Source organism: Lipophrys pholis (genome assembly GCF_963383615.2).
Source record: "Lipophrys pholis genome assembly, chromosome: 1".
In the NCBI taxonomy this organism is placed as follows: Eukaryota; Metazoa; Chordata; class Actinopteri; order Blenniiformes; family Blenniidae; genus Lipophrys; species Lipophrys pholis.
Window position 1 is genome coordinate 54,849,838 of NC_137635.1, and position 21,483 is coordinate 54,871,320.

At 46.8% G+C, this 21,483-nt stretch overlaps 1 protein-coding gene across 1 annotated transcript; it reads left to right on the top strand.

The window, feature by feature from the left end:
• Positions 1 to 932: 932 nt before the first annotated feature.
• wnt3a (wingless-type MMTV integration site family, member 3A) lies at positions 933 to 21,200 on the top strand (the record flags this gene model as incomplete). The annotated part of the gene is made up of 4 exons (XM_080481584.1): positions 933 to 1,284; positions 9,436 to 9,677; positions 20,376 to 20,641; positions 20,721 to 21,200. Exons 1-4 carry the CDS (start codon positions 1,193 to 1,195, stop codon positions 21,198 to 21,200), a joined length of 1,080 nt encoding a protein of 359 aa, XP_080337710.1. The 5' UTR covers positions 933 to 1,192.
• Between the last annotated feature and the right edge of the window lie 283 nt (positions 21,201 to 21,483).

Consider the following 21,483-nt stretch of genomic DNA (forward strand, 5'->3'; position numbering starts at 1 on the left):
TTTAGTGAGTATTATTGACCCAGAGAGAGAAAAGATGGAAGGTCAGAGGTCAAACTGGACCTCAGCGCCACCAAGATGTCAAATGGAGGCAGGAAACGTCCTACTGGAGGAAACACCGACTCAAAGTACAAATACTTAAAGTACTCAGTTAAATCAGTGCAGTTCAATCCGAAGATGAGCATCAGTGAGGAAGAGTTCAGTCCTCCTCCTCCTCCTCCTCTTCATCCTCCTCCTCTTCTTCATCTTCCTCTTCTTCTTCATCCTCCACCACCTCTCCCTTCTCCTCTCCTTCCTCCTCCTCATCCTCCCCCTCTTCCTCCTCCTCTTCCTCCTCCTCCTCCTCTTCCTCTCCAGGATCAGCTTTCCGCTTCACACCGGCGCAGTTCAACTTTTACTCGAATCAACAATTTTATCGACTAAAGTCTCATTTCAGTGAAAAAAAAGAAAAAAAAAAGAAAACCGACCTGAAGGTTTTAATATTTTTTATTTTCCCGCTCAAAGCGTCTAATTACTTTCCAACATTTCTGAGAGGATTTTCAGTTTTGATGAAGAGTGAAAGAGTGAGATTTAATTTCTCATGTAGAAGAAACAAAGCGTTCCACTAATCAGGTTCCCTCCTTTCATTCTGCCCATCAGCCGCTCTGAAAGGCTTTCTGCCTCCTGACAGCGCACAGAAAGGCGCACAGAAAGGCGCACAGCTTAATAAAGCTCGGAGGCAATTCACACATATTTATTTCTGCATTTTAGGAGCTTCGTGCCGGGGAGTGAAATCCGGACAGGTTGTTATAGCTACGCGGCCCGCGGGGGTCCCGACGCGTCTTTAAAGGCCCGCAGACCCTCCCTCCTCCCGCATCACCCCGCACGATATCCCGCTCGGCGCAGCGCATCCTCCAGAACGTTCCACAACTCTGCGCAAAATGCGCTCATCCCGCAGTGTGGACGCGTCCTGAGAGGGAGCAGCTGCTCGTCACGGGACTGGAGCACAAAACGTGCACATCTGCGTCCAGACGCAGTGATTTGAGCGCAGACGGGAGAGGAGGTGAAGTCCCGCCGCTTCCTGTCGCGTTTTCAGGTTGTTGTTTTTTTTTTTTTTTTTTTTTTGGCGCACAAGTCCGAGCCGCTCCGCGCGCGTCGCTCCGGGGATCGCTCACTTTGACGCAGTGCGTGCGCGCATGTTGGACTCGTGCGGGAGATGTTTGGCCAAAGTTCGAGGATGATACACGCGGGATGTCTCGCGCTGCTGTGCGGACTGACGCACGTCATGGCGAGCTACCCGATCTGGTGGTGAGTTCGATTCCCTTCGTTTCAGACTTCGAGTAATCAGGCTGGCGCACATCTGGATGAAGGTCCGCCTCTGCGCCACTTTGAAACCTTCATTTTCACACATTTGTGCCTAAATTCAAGGCGATAAACTTCTTCCAGCTTCACTCTGGATTAAATAAATTCATTCATTTGTAGATTATTTATTTTAAATCCAGTAAAGGAAACAAACTGAGGTCTAATCGGTCTCAGTCTCAGTTTGAAGCCACAGACTTCGGACATTTGCGGCTTTTCCACTCCGCAGGTTTTTAACTTCTTAAGTGCGGCAGGTGCAAACTTGGTGCGCAAAACCCTGCGTGCGTGCGCGAGCGTGCGCGCGCGCTTGCTTGGAAGATGGTCCGAGATGAAATCCAGCGAAATGTTCATGGATGAAACATGAAAAACTTTATTTCCCAATTAGTTTTCTAATCAAACTTCAGCTTCAGCTCCACAGGAACTTTACATATTGACCGCTGAAGATTAATCCGCTGATAATCGAACAGTAATAATCAATCTGATTATCAATACTGAGAATCAGAAGCAGAAATATATTTTAATTACGCAGCAGGAGACGTTTAAATAGGTATTTAGAACAAATTTATGCAAATTCGGTCGAATACAGTCACTTAAAAAAGTTTTCAAAAGTTTTAAAATATCCAGACGTAGATCAGAAATGTTGATTTTCTCTTTATTGTGCTCAGAAATGTAACTTATGACTTTAGAAACAAACGTTAAAGTCACCAAAACGCTCCAAATGGTTCTTTATTATTGAGTTTTATTGCTTTTAAATTGTCTTCAAATGAAACTGAACAAAAAAAGTTATTGGAAACTTTCTGAACAGAGAGAAACGTTTCAAAAAGCCGGAGCAAATCAGCAGTTAACTTTCGTTTGTACTCTAAAACTGCATTACTGTATATCCTGAAATCCTATAATTCATCTTATGATATCAGTTCATATATCCTATGATCATATAATAGAACCACTTTGAACCTTTATATGTTCTTTAACCAATGACTTCATTTATTACTGTGATTAAGTTCATTCCGTGTACTTTTAAGAGTTTCTTCTCTCCTGGGTGGCCAGATGATAAAGATTAATTTATATAAATATTTATAGACGATATATTTGTCATTTTAATAACATACAGGAAGTATATATTTCTCAGCGTCACTGCAGGAGACAGAAAATGTACATCAGCAATTATCTTCCAATTTTCTACAATTGTAGTATTATAATAAACTAAAGGGTTTAAAAGAAGTAATAATGCATGAATGATTTACTTTAACCTATACTTCAGTAGAAGTATGCCATGTACTCTTTGAAATCCTCAGTAACTACAGAGTGGCGCAAATTCTGCTTTATATCCACAATATTTATTTTATTTATCTACTTTTTATTCACATTATAGTTTGTACATGAAACTGTAAAGACTTAAAATGGAACTAAAACTTTGACACGTATTTCGGAGTACTTTGTACTTAATATGGTTTTCAGTTCAATTCAAACAGGAGTTGTAAAAAATACAGGTTTCCTCTAAACCTTTAAACCTCTGCTCTCTAACTTTGGGATGTTTTTAAATTTTTGTATTTTATCCAACATTTTAAATTTGTCCAACTTTTTTAATGATTTTTTTAAAAAAATATTTCCCAACTGTTTAATATTTTCTATTTTTGCAATACTTGAAATTTTTTAAATGTTCCAACTTTTGAATATTTTAATTTTCAAAAGTTCCCACACATTCTTCTAACATAGAGAATAACAACACATTTGCAGTATTTGCAGTATTTGCAGTATTTGCAGTTTGTATTCGAGCCGCTGGATCTGGAGGCTCTGATCCGACTCGCTGCTCTTTGATTGGCTGATGTGACGCTTCTGGTTTCTCACACTTTTCTTCACTTTGACGGTTCCGGTGGAACGTGTTCCTGTCACGCCCTCCTGTGGGAGTCCTGCTGTTTTATGAATGAAGTTTACTATAAACATACATATATGTATACATATCTGTATCTCTCTACTATATCTATATCTGGATCTACTCTCTCTCTCTCTCTCTCTCTCTCTCTCTCTCTCTCTCTCTCTATATATATACATATATATACTGGACGATGTATTTGAGGTGAGAAGCAGCAGAGCTTCAGACGACGGTTCAGTCTGAGGGTCGTTTGGTTCTCGTCTCGTTGGAATGGTTTGACTCTGGTTTGGTTCTCGTCTCGTTGGAATGGTTTGGTTCTCGTCTGGTTGGAATGGTTTGACTCTGGTTTGGTTCTCGTCTCGTTGGAATGGTTTGGTTCTCGTCTCATCTTGTTGGAATGGTTTGGTTCTCGTCTCGTTGGAATGGTTTGGTTCTCGTCTGGTTGGAATGGTTTGATTTGGTTCTCGTCTCGTTGGAATGGTTTGGTTCTCGTCTCATCTTGTTGGAATGGTTTGATTTGGTTCTCGTCTCGTTGGAATGGTTTGGTTCTCGTCTCATCTTGTTGGAATGGTTTGGTTCTCGTCTTGTTGGAATGGTTTGGTTCTCGTCTCATCTTGTTGGAATGGTTTGGTTCTCGTCTGGTTGGAATGGTTTGGTTCTCGTCTCATCTTGTTGGAATGGTTTGGTTCTCGTCTCGTTGGAATGGTTTGGTTCTCGTCTGGTTGGAATGGTTTGATTTGGTTCTCGTCTCGTTGGAATGGTTTGGTTCTCGTCTCATCTTGTTGGAATGGTTTGGTTCTCGTCTGGTTGGAATGGTTTGGTTCTCATCTCATCTTGTTGGAATGGTTTGATTTGGTTCTCGTCTCGTTGGAATGGTTTGGTTCTCGTCTCATCTTGTTGGAATGGTTTGGTTCTCGTCTTGTTGGAATGGTTTGGTTCTCGTCTCATCTTGTTGGAATGGTTTGGTTCTCGTCTGGTTGGAATGGTTTGGTTCTCATCTCATCTTGTTGGAATGGTTTGGTTCTCGTCTCATCTCGTTGGAATGGTTTGGTTTGGTTCTCGTCTCGTTGGAATGGTTTGGTTCTCGTCTGGTTGGAATTGTTTGGTTCTCATCTCATCTTGTTGGAATGGTTTGGTTCTCGTCTCGTTGGAATGGTTTGGTTCTCGTCTCATCTTGTTGGAATGGTTTGGTTCTCGTCTCGTTGGAATGGTTTGGTTCTCGTCTCATCTTGTTGGAATGGTTTGGTTCTCGTCTCGTTGGAATGGTTTGGTTCTCGTCTCATCTGGTTGGAATGGTTTGGTTCTCGTCTCATCTTGTTGGAATGGTTTGGTTCTCGTCTAGTTGGAATGGTTTGGTTCTCGTCTGGTTGGAATGGTTTGGTTCTCGTCTCGTTGGAATGGTTTGGTTTGGTTCTCGTCTCGTTGGAATGGTTTGGTTCTCGTCTGGTTGGAATTGTTTGGTTCTCATCTCATCTTGTTGGAATGGTTTGGTTCTCGTCTCGTTGGAATGGTTTGGTTCTCGTCTCGTTGGAATGGTTTGGTTCTCGTCTCGTTGGAATGGTTTGGTTCTCATCTCGTTGGAATCGTCACCAACCTGCTTCGTGTTTCACATGTTGCTCGTATCTGTGGGACGTTTTCCCTCTTTTTGTTTCCTGCTCTTGTTTTCTGAGATTGAAATGAACGACGTGGAATTCTTAACTGACGAGAAAAATTGAGTGAATTTATGGATGAAGGATGAATAAAAATATGGCTGCCGAGGTTCATGAACACATGAGAGGATGGATGGATGGATGGATGGATGGATGGATGGATGGATGGATGGATGGATGGATGGATGGATGAAACAATGTAGAGATTAAAGTATGGCCGTTGGTAGATTGGATGCATTACAGTAACTTTAGAGTAACTAAAGTTCCATCTCCTGATGAGGAAGTCGTTTCACGCTCAGCTGGAGGTCCTGATGAGAGAAACTGCAGTCGCTGTTCCACATGTTCTGTCGGAGAACATTTAAACTCCACACATGAAACCCAGAAATCCACCTGAGCGTCTCAGTGGAAGTGAGAAACGTTCACGTTTACATAGATTAACTCTGCGAGCCGAAGTTAAACCTCCGCCGTGGTTTGAGGTGTTTTCACTCCAACGAGACGTCCGATCGCCGCCGCGTCTTCCTGAACCATTCTGACCCGCAGACCAACCAAACACCACGTTCCATTAGCAAATCCACGTTGTTCCTGAAAGGTTTCCCGTCCACACGGGAGACGTCTGCGTCCACAACTCACCATGAAAACTACTCAAAACGATGTAGTGCATATGCCAGGCCTGTAGGTGGCGCTGCAGCACTGCGTTTTCACTTTTCATCACTCTGGATGCTTAAAAAAAAAAAGCTTTTCAGGCTGATTGGACAAAAACGGTGTTTCCATGAAACGGCGTTGTCGTGGTAACGGGGCCTCAGATATGACGCAACCTCAGCGACGTCAGCGCTCGGCTCGGCTCGGCTCGGCTCGGCTCGGCCCGGCTCGGCTCGGCTCGGCTCGGCCGTCTTCACGTAACGCTCGGCTTCTCCTCTGCCTCGTTCGTTTCAGTTTCATGCTAACTGATCCCAGTTCAAACATGGCGTCCGTTCCCACACAGCTTGGCTCCATCGTCACAGCTCTGCAGCGCCACCTGGCTGCTGCAGCATGCACGGCGAGACGTCAGGCCTCTGTAGCATCTGTAGCGTCTGTAGCGTCTGTAGCATCTGTAGCATCTGTAGCCCTTGTAGCATCTGTAGCATCTGTAGCGTTTGTAGCATCTGTAGCATCTGTAGCACTTGTAGCATCTGTAGCGTCTGTAGCATCTGTAGCGCTTGTAGCATCTGTAGCGCTTGTAGCATCTGTAGCATCTGTAGCGCTTGTAGCATCTGTAGCATCTGTAGCGCTTGTAGCATCTGTAGCGCTTGTAGCATCTGTAGCATCTGTAGCATCTGTAACACTTGTAGCATCTGTAGCGTTTGTAGCATCTGTAGCGCTTGTAGCATCTGTAGCGTCGGTGGCATCTGTAGCGCTTGTAGCATCTGTAGCGCTTGTAGCATCTGTAGCGTCTGTAGCATCTGTAGCGCTTGTAGCATCTGTAGCGTCTGTAGCATCTGTGGCGCTTGTAGCATCTGTAGCATCTGTAGCGTCTGTAGCATCTGTAGCCTTTGCAGCCTGAACACAAAGACAGGTTGATGTCTGCCTCTCTATCGACCTGCCGTGACACAGCCGGGCTGCCCCCCTCCCCCTCCACCCCCCACCCCCACCCCCCCCTCACCTGCTGCCCCGCCCCCTGCTCCAGTCCGCCCCACCTTAGAAGATAAATACCTGGAGGTGAAAGCTCGCCGCACATTCCTTTTCCCAAACACACTCTCTTGATGTCAAAGTCGGCTCCGAGGCCTCGGGGCCTCCGCTAAAGTGGTAATTCTGCGGCACCCTGCTGGGACTTGCTGAAATATGCATTAAAGCTCCGACGAGCGAGAGGGAAAGTCTGCAGCGTGGAACTCAGCTCCTCAGCGGAGTTCAACACCAAGCGTCGGTCTGAACGTCTCGGCAGGAAGTGAAGAGTCATGGAGACGACGCGGCCCGGAGTCCGAGCGGCAGAGCAGCTAAAAATAGAGCGAGTCAGCATCCGTCAGGCCGCTGCAGCCGAACCTCCGGCTGCCTGACGGCTACGTCACATCTTCATGATATGAACCCTGAAAGAAACAACAATAAAAAAAACTAAAAGTCATTTAGATTCGGCTTCTTACTTTATTTCCTTCTGCCTGATCTTCTTCACTGGTCTCGTTCTTTTCCTTCTAGTTTTCCTTCTTTTGAGGAAGTTTTCTTTCTTTCTTTCTTTCACTTTGTCTTTGTATTTATTTTTAAAATTTCTCATTTTGCTTCACTTTGATTCCTCAGGAAGGAATTTTCACTGTTTCTTTCTCATTTCTGTTGTTTTCCGTCTCGTTCACAGATTCTTCTGGACATTTATTTAGTTTTACGGTCGTTTTGTGACACTTTATGTTTGAAGTTGGACTTTTCCACGACGCATCAGGTCTTATCTTCAGGTTTTGTGTCACTGAAATGTTTTTACATTATCGAGTCACTATTTGGTATTTTATGTCACGTCTGGAGAAGTTTTGTGAATATTTACATCGATTTTTAGTTTGTGTCTGATTTGAGTGATTTTATGTCTTTTAAGGATATTTTCATTATTACATTATTACTTGCAGTTCTGTCACCATGAAGGTTTTTCTTGTTACTTTTATTACTTTTAGTTTTTTTTTTCTGATTCAGCTTTTCTGGTTATTTTTTTTTTAATCAACTTTCTTTCACAATTTCGTTGTTTTGTTTTTGTCCCATTTTCAAGTTTTATGGACTTTTACATTTAATGTTGATCATTTTGTCTCTGGTTGGTAGAATCTGTTTTGTGGTCCTTTAGTTTTCGAGGTTTCATGTCCGTTGTACTTCTCTTCCTTTGTGTTTGTCTCGTGTAGAATCCGGGATGTTTGAATGAGTTCTCACAGTGATGAGATTATAAATCTATAGAACTGCAGTAGTAGAAGGCCTCGTGGACCTGTGTTATATGATATGTGTGTGTGTGTGATTATATTGATGTGTGCATTCTTAGATTGACTGAATACACACATATTTGTACGTGTGACGCAAAGTTTCGTCTCTTCTCTTTGATTAGACTTTTGTTTTTAAGAAATCAGCTTAAAGTCAAATTCAGTCCAGTTCAGTAATTGATCAAATCTGATTCTATTTATAGACTGGAAGCTGGACGCTGGTCCACTTTGTGTTGACGTCGTGTGTGTAATCAGTGTGTAACGAGCCTGTCAGTCTGCACTCAGGGCAAAAGAAGCGTCCTCTGCTTTTCAGGAGAAGCTTGGAAGTTAAACTTCAGAGGAAGTTTTCCTCTCTGGTTCTGATCCTGTCGTCCTTTTAGCTCCTCTGTTTCGCCCTTATTGATTTTTGGTCACATGTTCCTGTTTTGATCACGAGTGTGGTTGGTTGTAATGTTGTGGTCATTGTCACGGTTCAATCCTTCATTCCCGAGTCTTTAGAACAAGACTTTGTCTCCTGACAGGATTTTAGTTTCGGCTCTTTGATCACTTCCAGTTTTGTTGTTGTGCGTCGTGTTTTATTTCTCTTTGTGTTTCTGTGTTTGTTGCTGTCTTTGTCTTTGTGGTTGACTTTTGTCTCTTTAATGATGCTTTATGGTGATTTATTGTGGTTGTTAGATTTTTCTGTGGTTGTTTTAGTGCCATTCGATCACACTATTTTCTGCTGCTGGTGGAAAAGTGAAGGTGAGATCAGCTGTCCGGAGGCCAGGGTGACAGTTCTGCTCCTGCTGTGTTTCACATTGATGGTTTCTTGCCTCTTCACTCATGTTTATGACTTCCTGGTCGCTTATAGTTTGTTTTTTTTATATAGATTTTTGGGTGTTTTAAAACTTTTGTGTTATTTTGTTGTCCCGTTTTTCTTGGTTAGTTAATTTTGTCTAATTCAGTCGATTTTCTAAATATTCATGAAAATTGCATTTTTTGCACAGATTCATACCTTTTCTTTTCCTGCTGACTCGCCTGTGAAGACGAGGAGGAAGATGCTCTATAATCTGATGTTAGAGGAGGAAGATGCTCTATAATCTGATAATCAGTGCCTCGTTTATTGATCGTATAATTTACACAAGTGTGTGTGTGTGTGTGCGTGTGCGTGTGCGTGTGCGTGTGCGTGTGCGTGTGCGTGTGTGTGTGTGTGTGTGCGTGTGTGTGTGTGTGTGTGTGTGTGTGTGTGTGTGTGTGTGTGTGTGTGTGTGTGTGTGCGTGTGCGTGTGCGTGTGTGTGTGTGCGTGTGCAGCCCTACATGCAGTCAGTGTTTTTGTTCGACACTTCGTCCTCTCAGACTCGCAGTCTGTCTTTACGAGTACATCAGCTGAGAGTAATCAGGATACACTGACACAGGGTGGGTTTGGGTTAAAAGCTGGAAATTGTTGTTGTTGTTGTTTTTTTCCAAACTTCTGCCCCGTCAATAGTTTGTGTTTCTTCAATTGGATGTTTTTATCTCCAATGTTAAACCGTAAACAAAATGTACACATAGTTGTCTGGTTGGTGTAATATGAGGAGCAGGTGGAGTAATTAATCTGATACAGACAGGTGGAGCAGGTGGAGTAATTAATCTGATACAGACATGAGGAGCAGCAGTGTCTCACCATGTCCCCCCCCCCCACAGGTCTCTGGCGGTCGGCCATCAGTACTCGTCTCTGGGGACTCAGCCGATCCTCTGCGGCAGCATCCCGGGTCTCGTCCCCAAGCAGCTGCGCTTCTGCCGGAACTACGTGGAGATCATGCCGAGCGTGGCCGAGGGCGTGAAGATCGGCATCCAGGAGTGTCAGCACCAGTTCAGAGGCCGGCGCTGGAACTGCACCACGGTCAACGACAGCCTGGCCATCTTCGGCCCGGTGCTGGACAAAGGTCAGGCCGCGGCTGCTTTTCATCCGTCTTTCTGGCCGGCTGGAGGATCGTTAGTCCTGATGGGGAGTTTTACCTCCAACATTTGGTTTGAAGCTGGTTTTAATACAATTCACTTTGATTTTGACCTGATTAAACTAAAATAAACAACAACCTTTGAATTAGGGCTGTACCGATACCGATACCGATACCGATACCGATACCGATACCGATACCGATACCGATACCGATACCGATACCGATACCGATACCGATACCGATACCAGTTTTTGGTATTTCGTCCGCAGGTACACAATAGAGCAGGAGCGAAGTCGCGGTTTGGAGATTCTTTATTATTGATGACAAAAGTAAGACGGCCTGTAGATGTTCTGACAGAATCTCAAGAGGAGGAAGACTGTTTGTACAAACGCCGTTAGTGAGATGAGCTTTGATTGATCATTTTGTTGATTGATCAGGTTTGTTGATCAGCTGCTTGATCTCTGTTGTTTCTGGCTTTAGACTGAACTTAAGTCTCTTTTAAACGGCTCTCAGTGTTTCCCTGCTTAAGTTTGGGACGTTCTTGAGAACAAGTTTGACCTTTAATCTGAGTATTCTGACAGTTTGCACTGATTTAACTCATAATCCTGCAGTTTTTTTCTTTCTGACCAAATCTATTGATTTCTGACTCGTTCAAGACGTTTCTGACCGATAATCTGACGGTTTGGACTCATAGTTTATTTAAATTTGAGCTATTATCTGATTTCTTCAAGTTGCTCTTGAACCTTTGGACGGTTCAGGATGATTTGATGTTTTAGATTTCAGACTCATTGAGTCGTTCCTTTCTGGGGTTCTGGAGCCTGAAGCTGGAAGCAGCAACGAGAAGCTGCCTGAACTCTTTCAGTCGGGTACTTTTTACCACCTGAGTACTTCAGCCGTCACTTCCACTGCTGCACATCAACCTCCACCTCCGGGGGGGGGGGGGGGGGGGGGGACATCACCACTCCACAACCACTGTGGAGGAAACCATCCAGGATGGGGAACCACGAGAAAGAAAGATGAGTTGATTTGATCGGCGTTTGGTGTTTGACCGACGGAAGCGGAACGATTGAGTCGGTTCAACCTGAGAACTTCTTGGAAAGTCTGAAGAAAACCGAAAACTAAAAGTGACTTATTGTGTCTCGCTGCTGATTAACTCTTCCATTAACAATCCCGTCTTCTCTTTGTTTTATATTTGCGTTCGAAAAGCCGCGCTCCCCGCGGGCATCTTTCATTCCGCCGATTCAAATCCTTCTTTAAATAGACTTTAGACTGAACGGGCTCCCGGCGGCCGGGATGCATGAAATGATGTACACAGCCGCTGCCGAGGAGTGAGTTGGGTCTTGTTTGAGTTTTCTTTACACGGGGATCCCCTGTGATCGCAGTGTTTCCCTCTGAAGTCCCGGGCGCCTCTGCTCGGCACAAAACCACATGAAGCAGTCAGAAACAACAAACCAAGACAGAAAACTGTTTCTGATTCCAAATACAAGGGAACCGACAAGATGCAGCAGGAGGTCCCTTCACGATGGTTTTCTCAGGACAGAAAGACGTCGCTACACGTTTTTATGGAGTTTACTTCGTGACAAAAAGAAGAGATTGTTTGACTCTTGGACTGAGTCACGACTAAGCTTTAGCTTTCGATGCATTTCGGAGCCTCGGAGAACGTTTGAGACTCTGTCATCGTGTAGGTGGAGGAAACGCCGGTCCTGCTCACCACCGCTAGATTGTTCTGCACATGCTCAGTAGAGCCAATCCAGAAACCAGGGAACTTCTTCTTCCTGCGGCTGCTCTGGGCTCACGGGCCTCATGTTGGACATCCCTCCCTGCCACAATAGAAATATTAATAATATCACCATTTCTTTGGCAAGTCCAGGAAGATTCTAGTTGAATTGTTGTACTTTATTTTTTTAACCTCCAACAGACTCAATCATCTTCCCGACCCGTTGAACTTGAACCTCAGCAGTCGTCACATGACCCCCCCCCCCCCCCCCCCCCAGTGTTTTTATACCTTCCAACCTGACCAGAGACGAGTCTGAACCACTTCAAGCTGAAGCCCGGGGTTCTGTCCCGGTCTTCAGGACAGACAAACCCTCCAGGAATCTTATTGCTCTTCTCCTCACAAACACATCTTGAATCTCTTCCTCCAGTCGGAGAGTTTGACCCTCGTCTCTCGGTTTCCTAAATGATCCGGCGTCTCTGCGATGCTCTTTTTAAAACTTGCTGACTCGGATGTCTTCCCTTGTTTTCCTGCTCCTCCTGCTGTTTGCTTTTGTTTCGTCGTTTCTGACGTGTTTCTGGCCCCGGAGACAAAAAAAAAAGAATTTCCCCACTTTCAGCAGTGGATATTGTTCCTTTGTGCCTCTTTGCAGGTAAATATTGGCTCGGATGATTTGCATATCACTGCATCTTGTTTTCATCCCGTTTTCCAACAGGATATTTTCTATTCACTCCTTTTCTCCTTTTTATCTGTGGACTCAATTCACTGCGTTTCCTTTTGTCCGAGGTCCTCATCCTTTCATCCTTCCAGCTCTCCATCTTAATCCGCTTCTGTAAAAACAAACTTCCACGCCGAAGGTGAGTCGGCGGCGGTGGCGGCGCGGCGGCGGCGGCGGCCGCCGGTCCCTGAATCCAATAAAGGTGCTGGTTCTTTTCTTTGATCCCGGGAGGAAACCGACACGCCGCCGTCTGAATGGCAGACAAACTGACACCAGCGGAGACAACAGCCTCGCCGCTCCGACAAACACCAGCATCAATCACATCCAATGAAATGGAAGCGCTCTCCTGCTACGGCCAATCAAAGGCCTGCGAGCCGCTGAGCCACTCGCCACACAAAGACTCTTAATCCCGCCACTTTGACCTCTCACATTATTAAGAACCTGAGTGACCTTAATCCAATCAAAATGATTTACTAAAGCCCAGTGGCTGCCGGGGGGGGGGGGGGGGGGGGGGGGGGTCACGGGGGATGGGGGGGAGGGAGGGGGTGGAGGGGGGTGGGGGGTCATTTTGCACCACAATAGCGGCGGGATTGAGAACCCCTATCATTAGCCACCTACTCGAGCTCGAGTCTCTTCTATCAAGTGGCTCAAGAGTTTATTAAAAGCAATTGCACCCGGTGACCCCCGACCCCCCCCGACCCCCCCGACCCCCCCGAGTTCACATCAATCTTCTGTAAACGAGGTGACAAGTTTTAGTGCCCGGCCCTCCTCACTCATTCACAACTTTACAAACCCCGTCAGGCTCCTTGTTCTCCCAGTTCACCGGGACTCAAGAAGTTCAATTCAAATGACTGCAAATTAACTTCCATTGATCCCAACGGGGTTTTATCAATCAGATGAAACTCTTCATAGAGCATAAATATATAAACACACCAAAGATAATTCAGGGAAAACAAACAGTTGGAACTTATGTGGCAGTTTATCATGTCCCCCGGCCAGATCAGCTGGTAGAGCATCAGACTCAAGGTAGAGGGTTCATGTCCCCCGGCCAGATCAGCTGGTAGAGCATCAGACTCAAGGTAGAGGGTTCATGTCCCCCGGCCAGATCAGCTGGTAGAGCATCAGACTCAAGGTAGAGGGTTCATGTCCCCCGGCCAGATCAGCTGGTAGAGCATCAGACTCAAGGTAGAGGGTCCATGTCCCCCGGCCAGATCAGCTGGTAGAGCATCAGACTCAATGTAGAGGGTTCATGTCCCCCACCGGGCGCCACCTTTCTGTGGGCTCTCCTCCTTCCTGTGGGCTCTCCACCTTCCTGTTGGCTCTCCACCTTCCTGTGGGCTCTCCACCTTCCTGTAGGCCCTCCACCTTCCTGTGGGCTCTCCACCTTCCTGTGGGCTCTCCACCTTCCTGTAGGCCCTCCACCTTCCTGTGGGCTCTCCACCTTCCTGTGGGCTCTCCACCTTCCTGTGGGCTCTCCACCTTCCTGTGGGCTCTCCACCTTTCTGTGGGCTCTCCACCTTCCTGTTGGCTCTCCACCTTTCTGTAGGCTCTCCACCTTCCTGTGGGCTCTCCACCTTTCTGTAGGCCCTCCACCTTCCTGTGGGCTCTCCACCTTCCTGTGGGCTCTCCACCTTCCTGTTGGCTCTCCACCTTTCTGTAGGCTCTCCACCTTCCTGTGGGCTCTCCACCTTTCTGTGGGCTCTCCACCTTCCTGTGGGCTCTCCACCTTCCTGTGGGCTCTCCACCTTTCTGTGGGCTCTCCACCTTCCTGTTGGCTCTCCACCTTTCTGTAGGCTCTCCACCTTCCCGTGGGCTCTCCACCTTTCTGTAGGCTCTCCACCTTCCTGTGGGCTCGCCACCTTTCTGTAGGCTCTCCACCTTCCTGTGGGCTCTCCACCTGCAGGAAGGTTCTTAATGGTGCAATGTGACCCGGGTGACGGTGCTCAGACTGACACCACCACCACCCGGGAACGGAGAAGAGGGAGGAGATGGATGGATGGAGTTTATCAGATTACAAAGACTTTGTGGATTCATCAATAAATAATCTCAAACATAATCTTTGTTAGTTTAGAAGAAAACATAAAAACAAGTTACCAAGTATTCCCAGGTACTGCATGTACTTTCTGATTGACAGTATGTTAAGAAGTATTTCCCTCTGAAGGGTTAAAAAAGACGCTGACGTTTTCTTCTTCTTATTATTTTTCTTCTTCCTCGTCTTCTTCTGCTTCTTCTTTGTCTTCTTCTTCCTCGTCTTCTTCTGCTTCTTCTTTGTCTTCTTCTTCCTCGTCTTCTTCTGCTTCTTGCTCTTCCTCTTCTTCCTCCCTCCACTCCTCATCGTCAGCAGGCCTCCGGGCTACGTCTGCGTCAGCGCTCATTAATTTACATTAACCAGAGTGTCAAAACACGCAGAGCAGGAATCCGCCTGTGATGAAAGGTGAGCTAGAGCGGCGCAGGTGTTCTGGGCGCGAGCGGCCGATCCCGCCGCTCGCCACCGCATTCCTGGGATTTCACACCGGCTATGAGTATAATCTGGCTGCGCTTTACGAGTCACAGGATTAAATCAGTGAGCGGCTGTGCAGAGTGGACATCCACCGCTCCACAGGTGTTTTGGTCGTACAGGTCGAGACACGCACACACACTCTTCTCATGAAACCATTACAGTCAAAGGAAACTCATCTTATGGAACGTATAAAAGAAAAGGGCTCAGATTACACAGATTATCACGTTATTTTACATAAATAAGTGTCAGATCACAAAATATCAACTGATAGTTTGAACTGATCAGACTGGAGATGCTCGATAATCTGATGTTAGTGGAGGAAGATGCTCTATAATCTGATGTTAGAGGAGGAAGATGCTCTATAATCTGATGTTAGTGGAGGAAGATGCTCTATAATCTGATGTTAGATGAGGAAGATGCTCTATAATCTGATGTTAGAGGAGGGAGATGATCTATAATCCGATGTTAGTGGAGGGAGATGCTCTATAATCTGATGTTAGTGGAGGGAGATGCTCTATGATCTGATGTTAGAGGAGGAATATGCTCTATGATCTGATGTTAGTGGGGGAAGATGCTCTATAATCTGATGTTAGATGAGGAAGATGCTCTATAATCTGATGTTAGTGGAGGGAGATGCTCTATAATCTGATGTTAGAGGAGGAAGATGCTCTGTGATGTGGATGTTAGAGGATGAAGATGCTCTATAATCTGATTTTGGTGGAGGAAGATGCTCTATAATCTGATGTTAGTGGGAGGAGATGCTCTATAATCTGATGTTAGAGGAGGAAGATGCTCTGTGATGTGGATGTTAGAGGATGAAGATGCTCTATAATCTGATTTTGGTGGAGGAAGATGCTCTATAATCTGATGTTAGTGGGAGGAGATGCTCTATAATCTGATGTTAGAGGAGGAAGATGCTCTGTGATGTGGATGTTAGAGGATGAAGATGCTCTATAATCTGATGTTAGAGGAGGACGATGCTCTATAATCTGGATGTTAGAGGAGGAAGATGCTCTATAATCTGGATCAACTATCAGATTATAGAGCAGTTACTTGACATACATTTGATTCCTTACTTACATTTTGTCTCTTGCTTCATTGCTGCTGTTATCTTAACTCCGTCCATCAGTGTTCCCTGCAGGTTCTGGGAGGAGAACACCACCCGGACAATAAAACATCCATTTGTGCTGATGGCAGTTGAATCGACCAATCCTGGAGGAGATATCTCGTTGACACGGATCAAACCGAGGAACAAGCCCCTCTATCAACGGCTTCACTGTGAATCAGTTTCTGTTTCCTTCATGTTCTTCCTGATGTGACCTGCAGACGTTCCTGCAGACGTTCCTGCAGACGTTCCTGCAGACGTGTTCCTGCAGACGTTCCTGCAGGCGTTCCTGCAGACGTTCCTGCAGGCGTTCCTGCAGACGTTCCTGCAGGCGTGTTCCTGCAGGCGTTCCTGCAGACGTTCCTGCAGACGTTCCTGCAGACGTTCCTGCAGGCGTTCCTGCAGACGTTCCTGCAGACGTTCCTGCAGGCGTTCCTGCAGACGTTCCTGCAGACGTTCCTGCAGACGTGTTCCTGCAGACGTTCCTGCAGACGTTCCTGCAGACGTGTTCCTGCAGACGTTCCTGCAGGCGTTCCTGCAGACGTTCCTGCAGACGTGTTCCTGCAGACGTTCCTGCAGACGTTCCTGCAGACGTTCCTGCAGACGTTCCTGCAGGCGTTCCTGCAGACGTTCCTGCAGACGTTCCTGCAGACGTTCCTGCTCTGGATGTGCCGCGGCGCGGAGTTTTATGTGTTTGCGGCCCACCTGACCTTCAGCCCGCTCGGCTTTGTGGGAGGAAATACGGCCTCTAAATGAGCCTAAAGGTCAGGGGATGTGGGTGACGACCTCTGACCCCGGGATGAGAAAGTGTAACTGTTCAGGATGAGTTTTTAGCGGCCTGGCCTTTCATGAGACGTACGTCTGAGCATGCTGGGGGAGGGAAGCCGGCGCTCCGGTATATCATTAACTCTGCGCCCCAGAGAAAGAAGCGCTGTGGTAAATGGAGTTGATGGGGGGACCTTAGCCCCGCCCCCCGCTGGGCGCCGCTCACAGCACAATATCTCCGCAACCATGAGATTAAGCAGGAGAAAAAGTGCTTTTCCCCATTCACACGCCCTTTAGATTGTTTTATTAAAGCATGTGAATGGGGATTTCCCTGTCTGCCGACAAGCGGGTCCAGCCAATGCATAGTTCTCTGTTGCTATGACTTAACTTGGTCCCCACTAATCACTCGCCGGGGCAAATTTCATATAAAATATCTGGGGCCATTGTGGGGCTAACGCAGCGTGACAGTGGCAGCACAATAGGGGATTCAGCCCCCCAGCAGGTCGTAGGGACCGCTCGGCCCGCCCGCCTCTGGAAAAGGCTTTGTTGGAGGGGAAAGTGTCGCTCGGTAAAACACCAACCGCTCGAGGAGGAACAGCGGAGAAAGCAGTGAAGTGAGGAGCGATCCCAGGTGAACCTCCAGGTGCTCTATCCAACAAAGAAAAGAACTTTTAGTTAAAAGACACTTTGAAGGAGGATTTACTTCGAGCTTCGCCTACAAGAGGGAATTTACCCTTTTTATTCAATAACTGCTAAGTATCATTAACATGAATTTCAAGAGCAAACAGGATATCTTCCTGATTTATTTATTATAAATATATATATGTTATATACATCATATATTTGATTCTCGTCTAACATTAGCTAATGAATAGAAATGGTGTTTAATACAAAACATATAGTCTAACTATGGCAACATCGAATAAATCAGTTTGTAAAAATCACGTTTATTGAATTCCAGGTTGTTTTTCACAAAATGTTCAATATGTTTCTTTAATCTTTAATGTCCTCATTAAAAGCTCAAATCATGTTTTTATGCTCAATTCATGTGGAAACAACCATCAAATGTCACTTAATTAACCTAATATCTCTCTCTCTCTCTCTCTCTTCTCTCTCTCTCTCTCTCTCTCTCTCTCTCTCTCTCTCTCTCTCTCTCTCTCTCTCTCTCTCTCTCTCTCTCTCTCTCTCTCTCATATATATCTCATAAGTTCCCAATAACAATTTTGTTTCATCATTATTGTCTAATTATTACAGTTTATTTAGATAAAAGTGAAGTAAATGTAACATGATGATACAATTATTTATTGATTTTAAATCTACATTTTAAATAACCACACTTTTTCAAAATTAGTTAATTATGATTAAATGTTAGTTTCCCGGTAAATTTCAAATAGTGATTTTACCGTATTTTCTTGAGTATAAGTCACATCTGGCAAAAAAAGTCATCTCTCGATAATCTTTATTTTTCCTGGTCACATGTAAGTACTACACATTTTATCTTTTTTTTTTTTTTTTTTACACAGTTTTCTTTTCTGCGATATTTTTCTGGCTCTGCCAGTAAAACACGGTACTCATGGATGTTTTACTGTGTCGTTGAACCGACATGATGCTGTCATACAATAACTTTTAGTCCCAGATTGTGCCGCTAAAGTTTGACATCTAATCCTGTGACCAGCTGAAAAAAAGGCGAGTTATAGTCTAGATAGAAAGTTCATTATTAATCATTTAGGCGGAGGCCCAAACAGCTGGTTTTGCTCAGTGACATGGTTCCTGGTTCCAGGCCGTGCTCTTTGTGGAGTTTCTCTGGTTTCTCTGGTAATAACTAGTTCCTCTGCACATGCTCAGTAGAGCCAATCAGAACCAAGTTTCCTCTGTGATGTCATGACTTTCAGTCCATATTCTCGTGGACTTGGTAGTTTTATTTTGACTAGCGCCCCCACGCGTCAATGGTGAGGAAAGGAACTGAAGTGAAGATTCACCCTCGTGCACCAATGATACATTAACAAAGACCTCATTTTACACATGACAATGACAACCCCCCCCCCCCCCCCCCCCCGTAGTTCACGCCCTGGTTCCTTCACACTGTTTGGTCCGATCAGAACCGGAGACCTTGGAATGGATCATGTTGTCTGGAGGACGATGGAAGAGCCACTGGTGTGTTTTTAAAGTTGGAACCTTTCCCTCCAGTCCTCGGGTTATAAACCTGAAAAGACACGTCTGTGTTTGATGAGCTGACGATTCCGTGTCGGACCAGGACGGGAGCAGATGGGCGATGTGGTGCCGGGCGGCGCTGGCGAGCGGCGCCTCCAGCGGCGGTATGAGGTGGGCGGAGGAGGACGGCAGCAGACCTTTTCTCTTGCATCATTGTCTCTAAGGCCCTTTAGTCCTCCGACTGGTTCCAACCTGCAGGAAGGGAGGAGCTCCGCTCTCCTTCACAGCCTCCCGTCTTCCTCTCTTCTCCTCACCTTCTGCGTTTCTGAACGTTTGGACACAAACAGGGACGGAAAGTTGGACAGTGGGACACGTGACGTCGCCGCCCCCCCATCTATCCCGACCCCACCCCGTCTCCCCTCGTGTCTGTCCGACTCGCGAGTCCCCAGGTTGGGACTAAATCCGGGGGAGAGTCTGTGGTTTCCTGGACGTTGTGGTCCAGCGATGAGTGGCGGCGGAGCTGTGCGCCTGAGCGTCGTCCCCTCGGTGTGAGGCCGCCTCCTAACCTTTCAAAAGCTTAATTGAGTCTCTTAATTATAGGGCTGTCAGGCTCGTCTCTTCCTCTCATCTCGGTGGAAGATCCTGATCCCCGTGACTCACCAGGCAGCTATGCTGAGCGAGACAGGAGGCCTCGCCGGCCGCTCACACACCGCCATTGATGTCTGAACCCACACAGGCTGCGCCCACCGCCGCGTTTGATGTCGTCTGAGCTCCAACACTGTTTGCTGATCAAGTTATACAAAGAGGACTACGATTGTACACACACACACACACACACACACACACACACACACACACACACACACACACACACACACACACACACACACACACACACACACACACACACGATGTTGCTCTGTAAAGACAAAACGTAAAAGTGTGAAATGATTTAAATTCGTCGTATCGACGGAGAAACGAGACGCGGTCGGATGTGAGCTGTAGAATCTGTTCACTCATTCACTCTGAATTGTGTTCATGTGTTCACAGACAATGTGGACACTGCTCACAGATGGTGGTTTACAGAAGTGCAAACAGGATAGAGACTTTTTCACGTGTTCCCAGACAATGTTTTTTTTTTTAGAAATGCTCACAGACAATGTGCTCACAGGCAATGGCTTTCCAGGTATTTATAGGTGATGGGTTTCAGAAGTGTTCATGGACGGTGAGTTTTCAGGTGTTCACAGACAATGGTTTCCAGGCATGTTCATAGGCAATGTTTTTCACATGTGGTACAGAAGTGTTAACACGATGGCGGCTTTTTATGTGCTCTCAGGCAGTGGTTTTTAGACCTGCTCACAGGCAATGAACAGCTTTTCGATGTGTTCATAAGCAATGGTTTCTAAGGTGTTCATGGTATCGAAGCAGTCAATTTTCCCTGTTATTAACAGATGACCGTTTATAGAAGTGTTCACTAACGGTGGTTTTCAGAGGTGTTAACAGGACGGTTACTTTATGACATGTCCCCAGACAATGATTTTCAGAAGCGGTCACAGACAATGGTTTTGAAATGTTCATAGATTGTAATTTTAAGAAGTATTCCTGGGAGATCATCTTTCAGATGTGGTCAACGGACGATCATGTTCATGGTGTTCACAGACAGTGGTCTTTGGAAGTGTCTTCTACCAGTCGTTGTGCTTAGATTTTTGTACGTTTTCTTCTCTTCACAGCCACTCGGGAGTCCGCCTTCGTTCACGCCATCGCATCGGCCGGAGTGGCGTTCGCGGTGACCCGAGCCTGCGCCGAGGGTTCAGCCACCATCTGCGGCTGCGATACGCGTCACAAAGGGCCGCCGGGCGAGGGCTGGAAGTGGGGCGGCTGCAGCGAGGACGTGGAGTTCGGGGGCATGGTGTCCCGGGAGTTTGCCGACGCGAGGGAGAACCGGCCGGACGCCCGTTCTGCCATGAACCGACACAACAACGAGGCGGGGAGAACGGTTTGTTCTACCGTTTGTTCTCTGAATGTTTGGTGGTCTCGTCGTCACGTGTTCCGCTAACAGGCGTCTTCCTTCACAGTCTCTCAGCGACAAAATGTTCCTGAAGTGTAAGTGCCACGGCCTGTCGGGCAGCTGCGAGGTGAAGACCTGCTGGTGGTCGCAGCCCGACTTCCGGGTCATCGGCGACTACATGAAGGACAAGTACGACAGCGCGTCGGAGATGGTGGTGGAGAAACACAAGGAGTCCCGTGGCTGGGTGGAGACCCTCCGGCCCAAGTACAACTACTTCAAACCGCCGACGGAGCGGGACCTGGTTTATTACGAAGGCTCGCCCAATTTCTGCGACCCGAATCCCGAGACGGGCTCGTTCGGCACCCGCGACCGCGTCTGCAACCTGACGTCGCACGGCATCGACGGCTGCGACCTGCTGTGCTGCGGTCGGGGACACAACACCCGGACGGAGAAGAGGAAGGAGAAGTGTCACTGCATCTTCCACTGGTGCTGCTACGTCAGCTGCCAGGAGTGTGTGAGGGTCTACGACGTGCACACCTGCAAATAGACACCTCAGTTTTCACCGAACTGTACGGACCGGAGCGGGCGGACCGGAGCGGGCGGACCGGAGCGGGCGGACCGGAGCGGGCGGACGAGCAGCGTGCCAGTCCGAGGCCCCGGCGGCCGCGGACGCTGAGGGTCGGCGCTGCAACGCCACAGACCGGAGTCCAGAACAGAAAGAGCTGAGCGGACCCGAGCGGCCGCCGCCATGATGAACTGTGACGTCTGGAGCAGGAAGCTGTCGTGTGCTGATGTAGGAAAGAAGAACAGGTCTGTTTCAGAAAACGGGC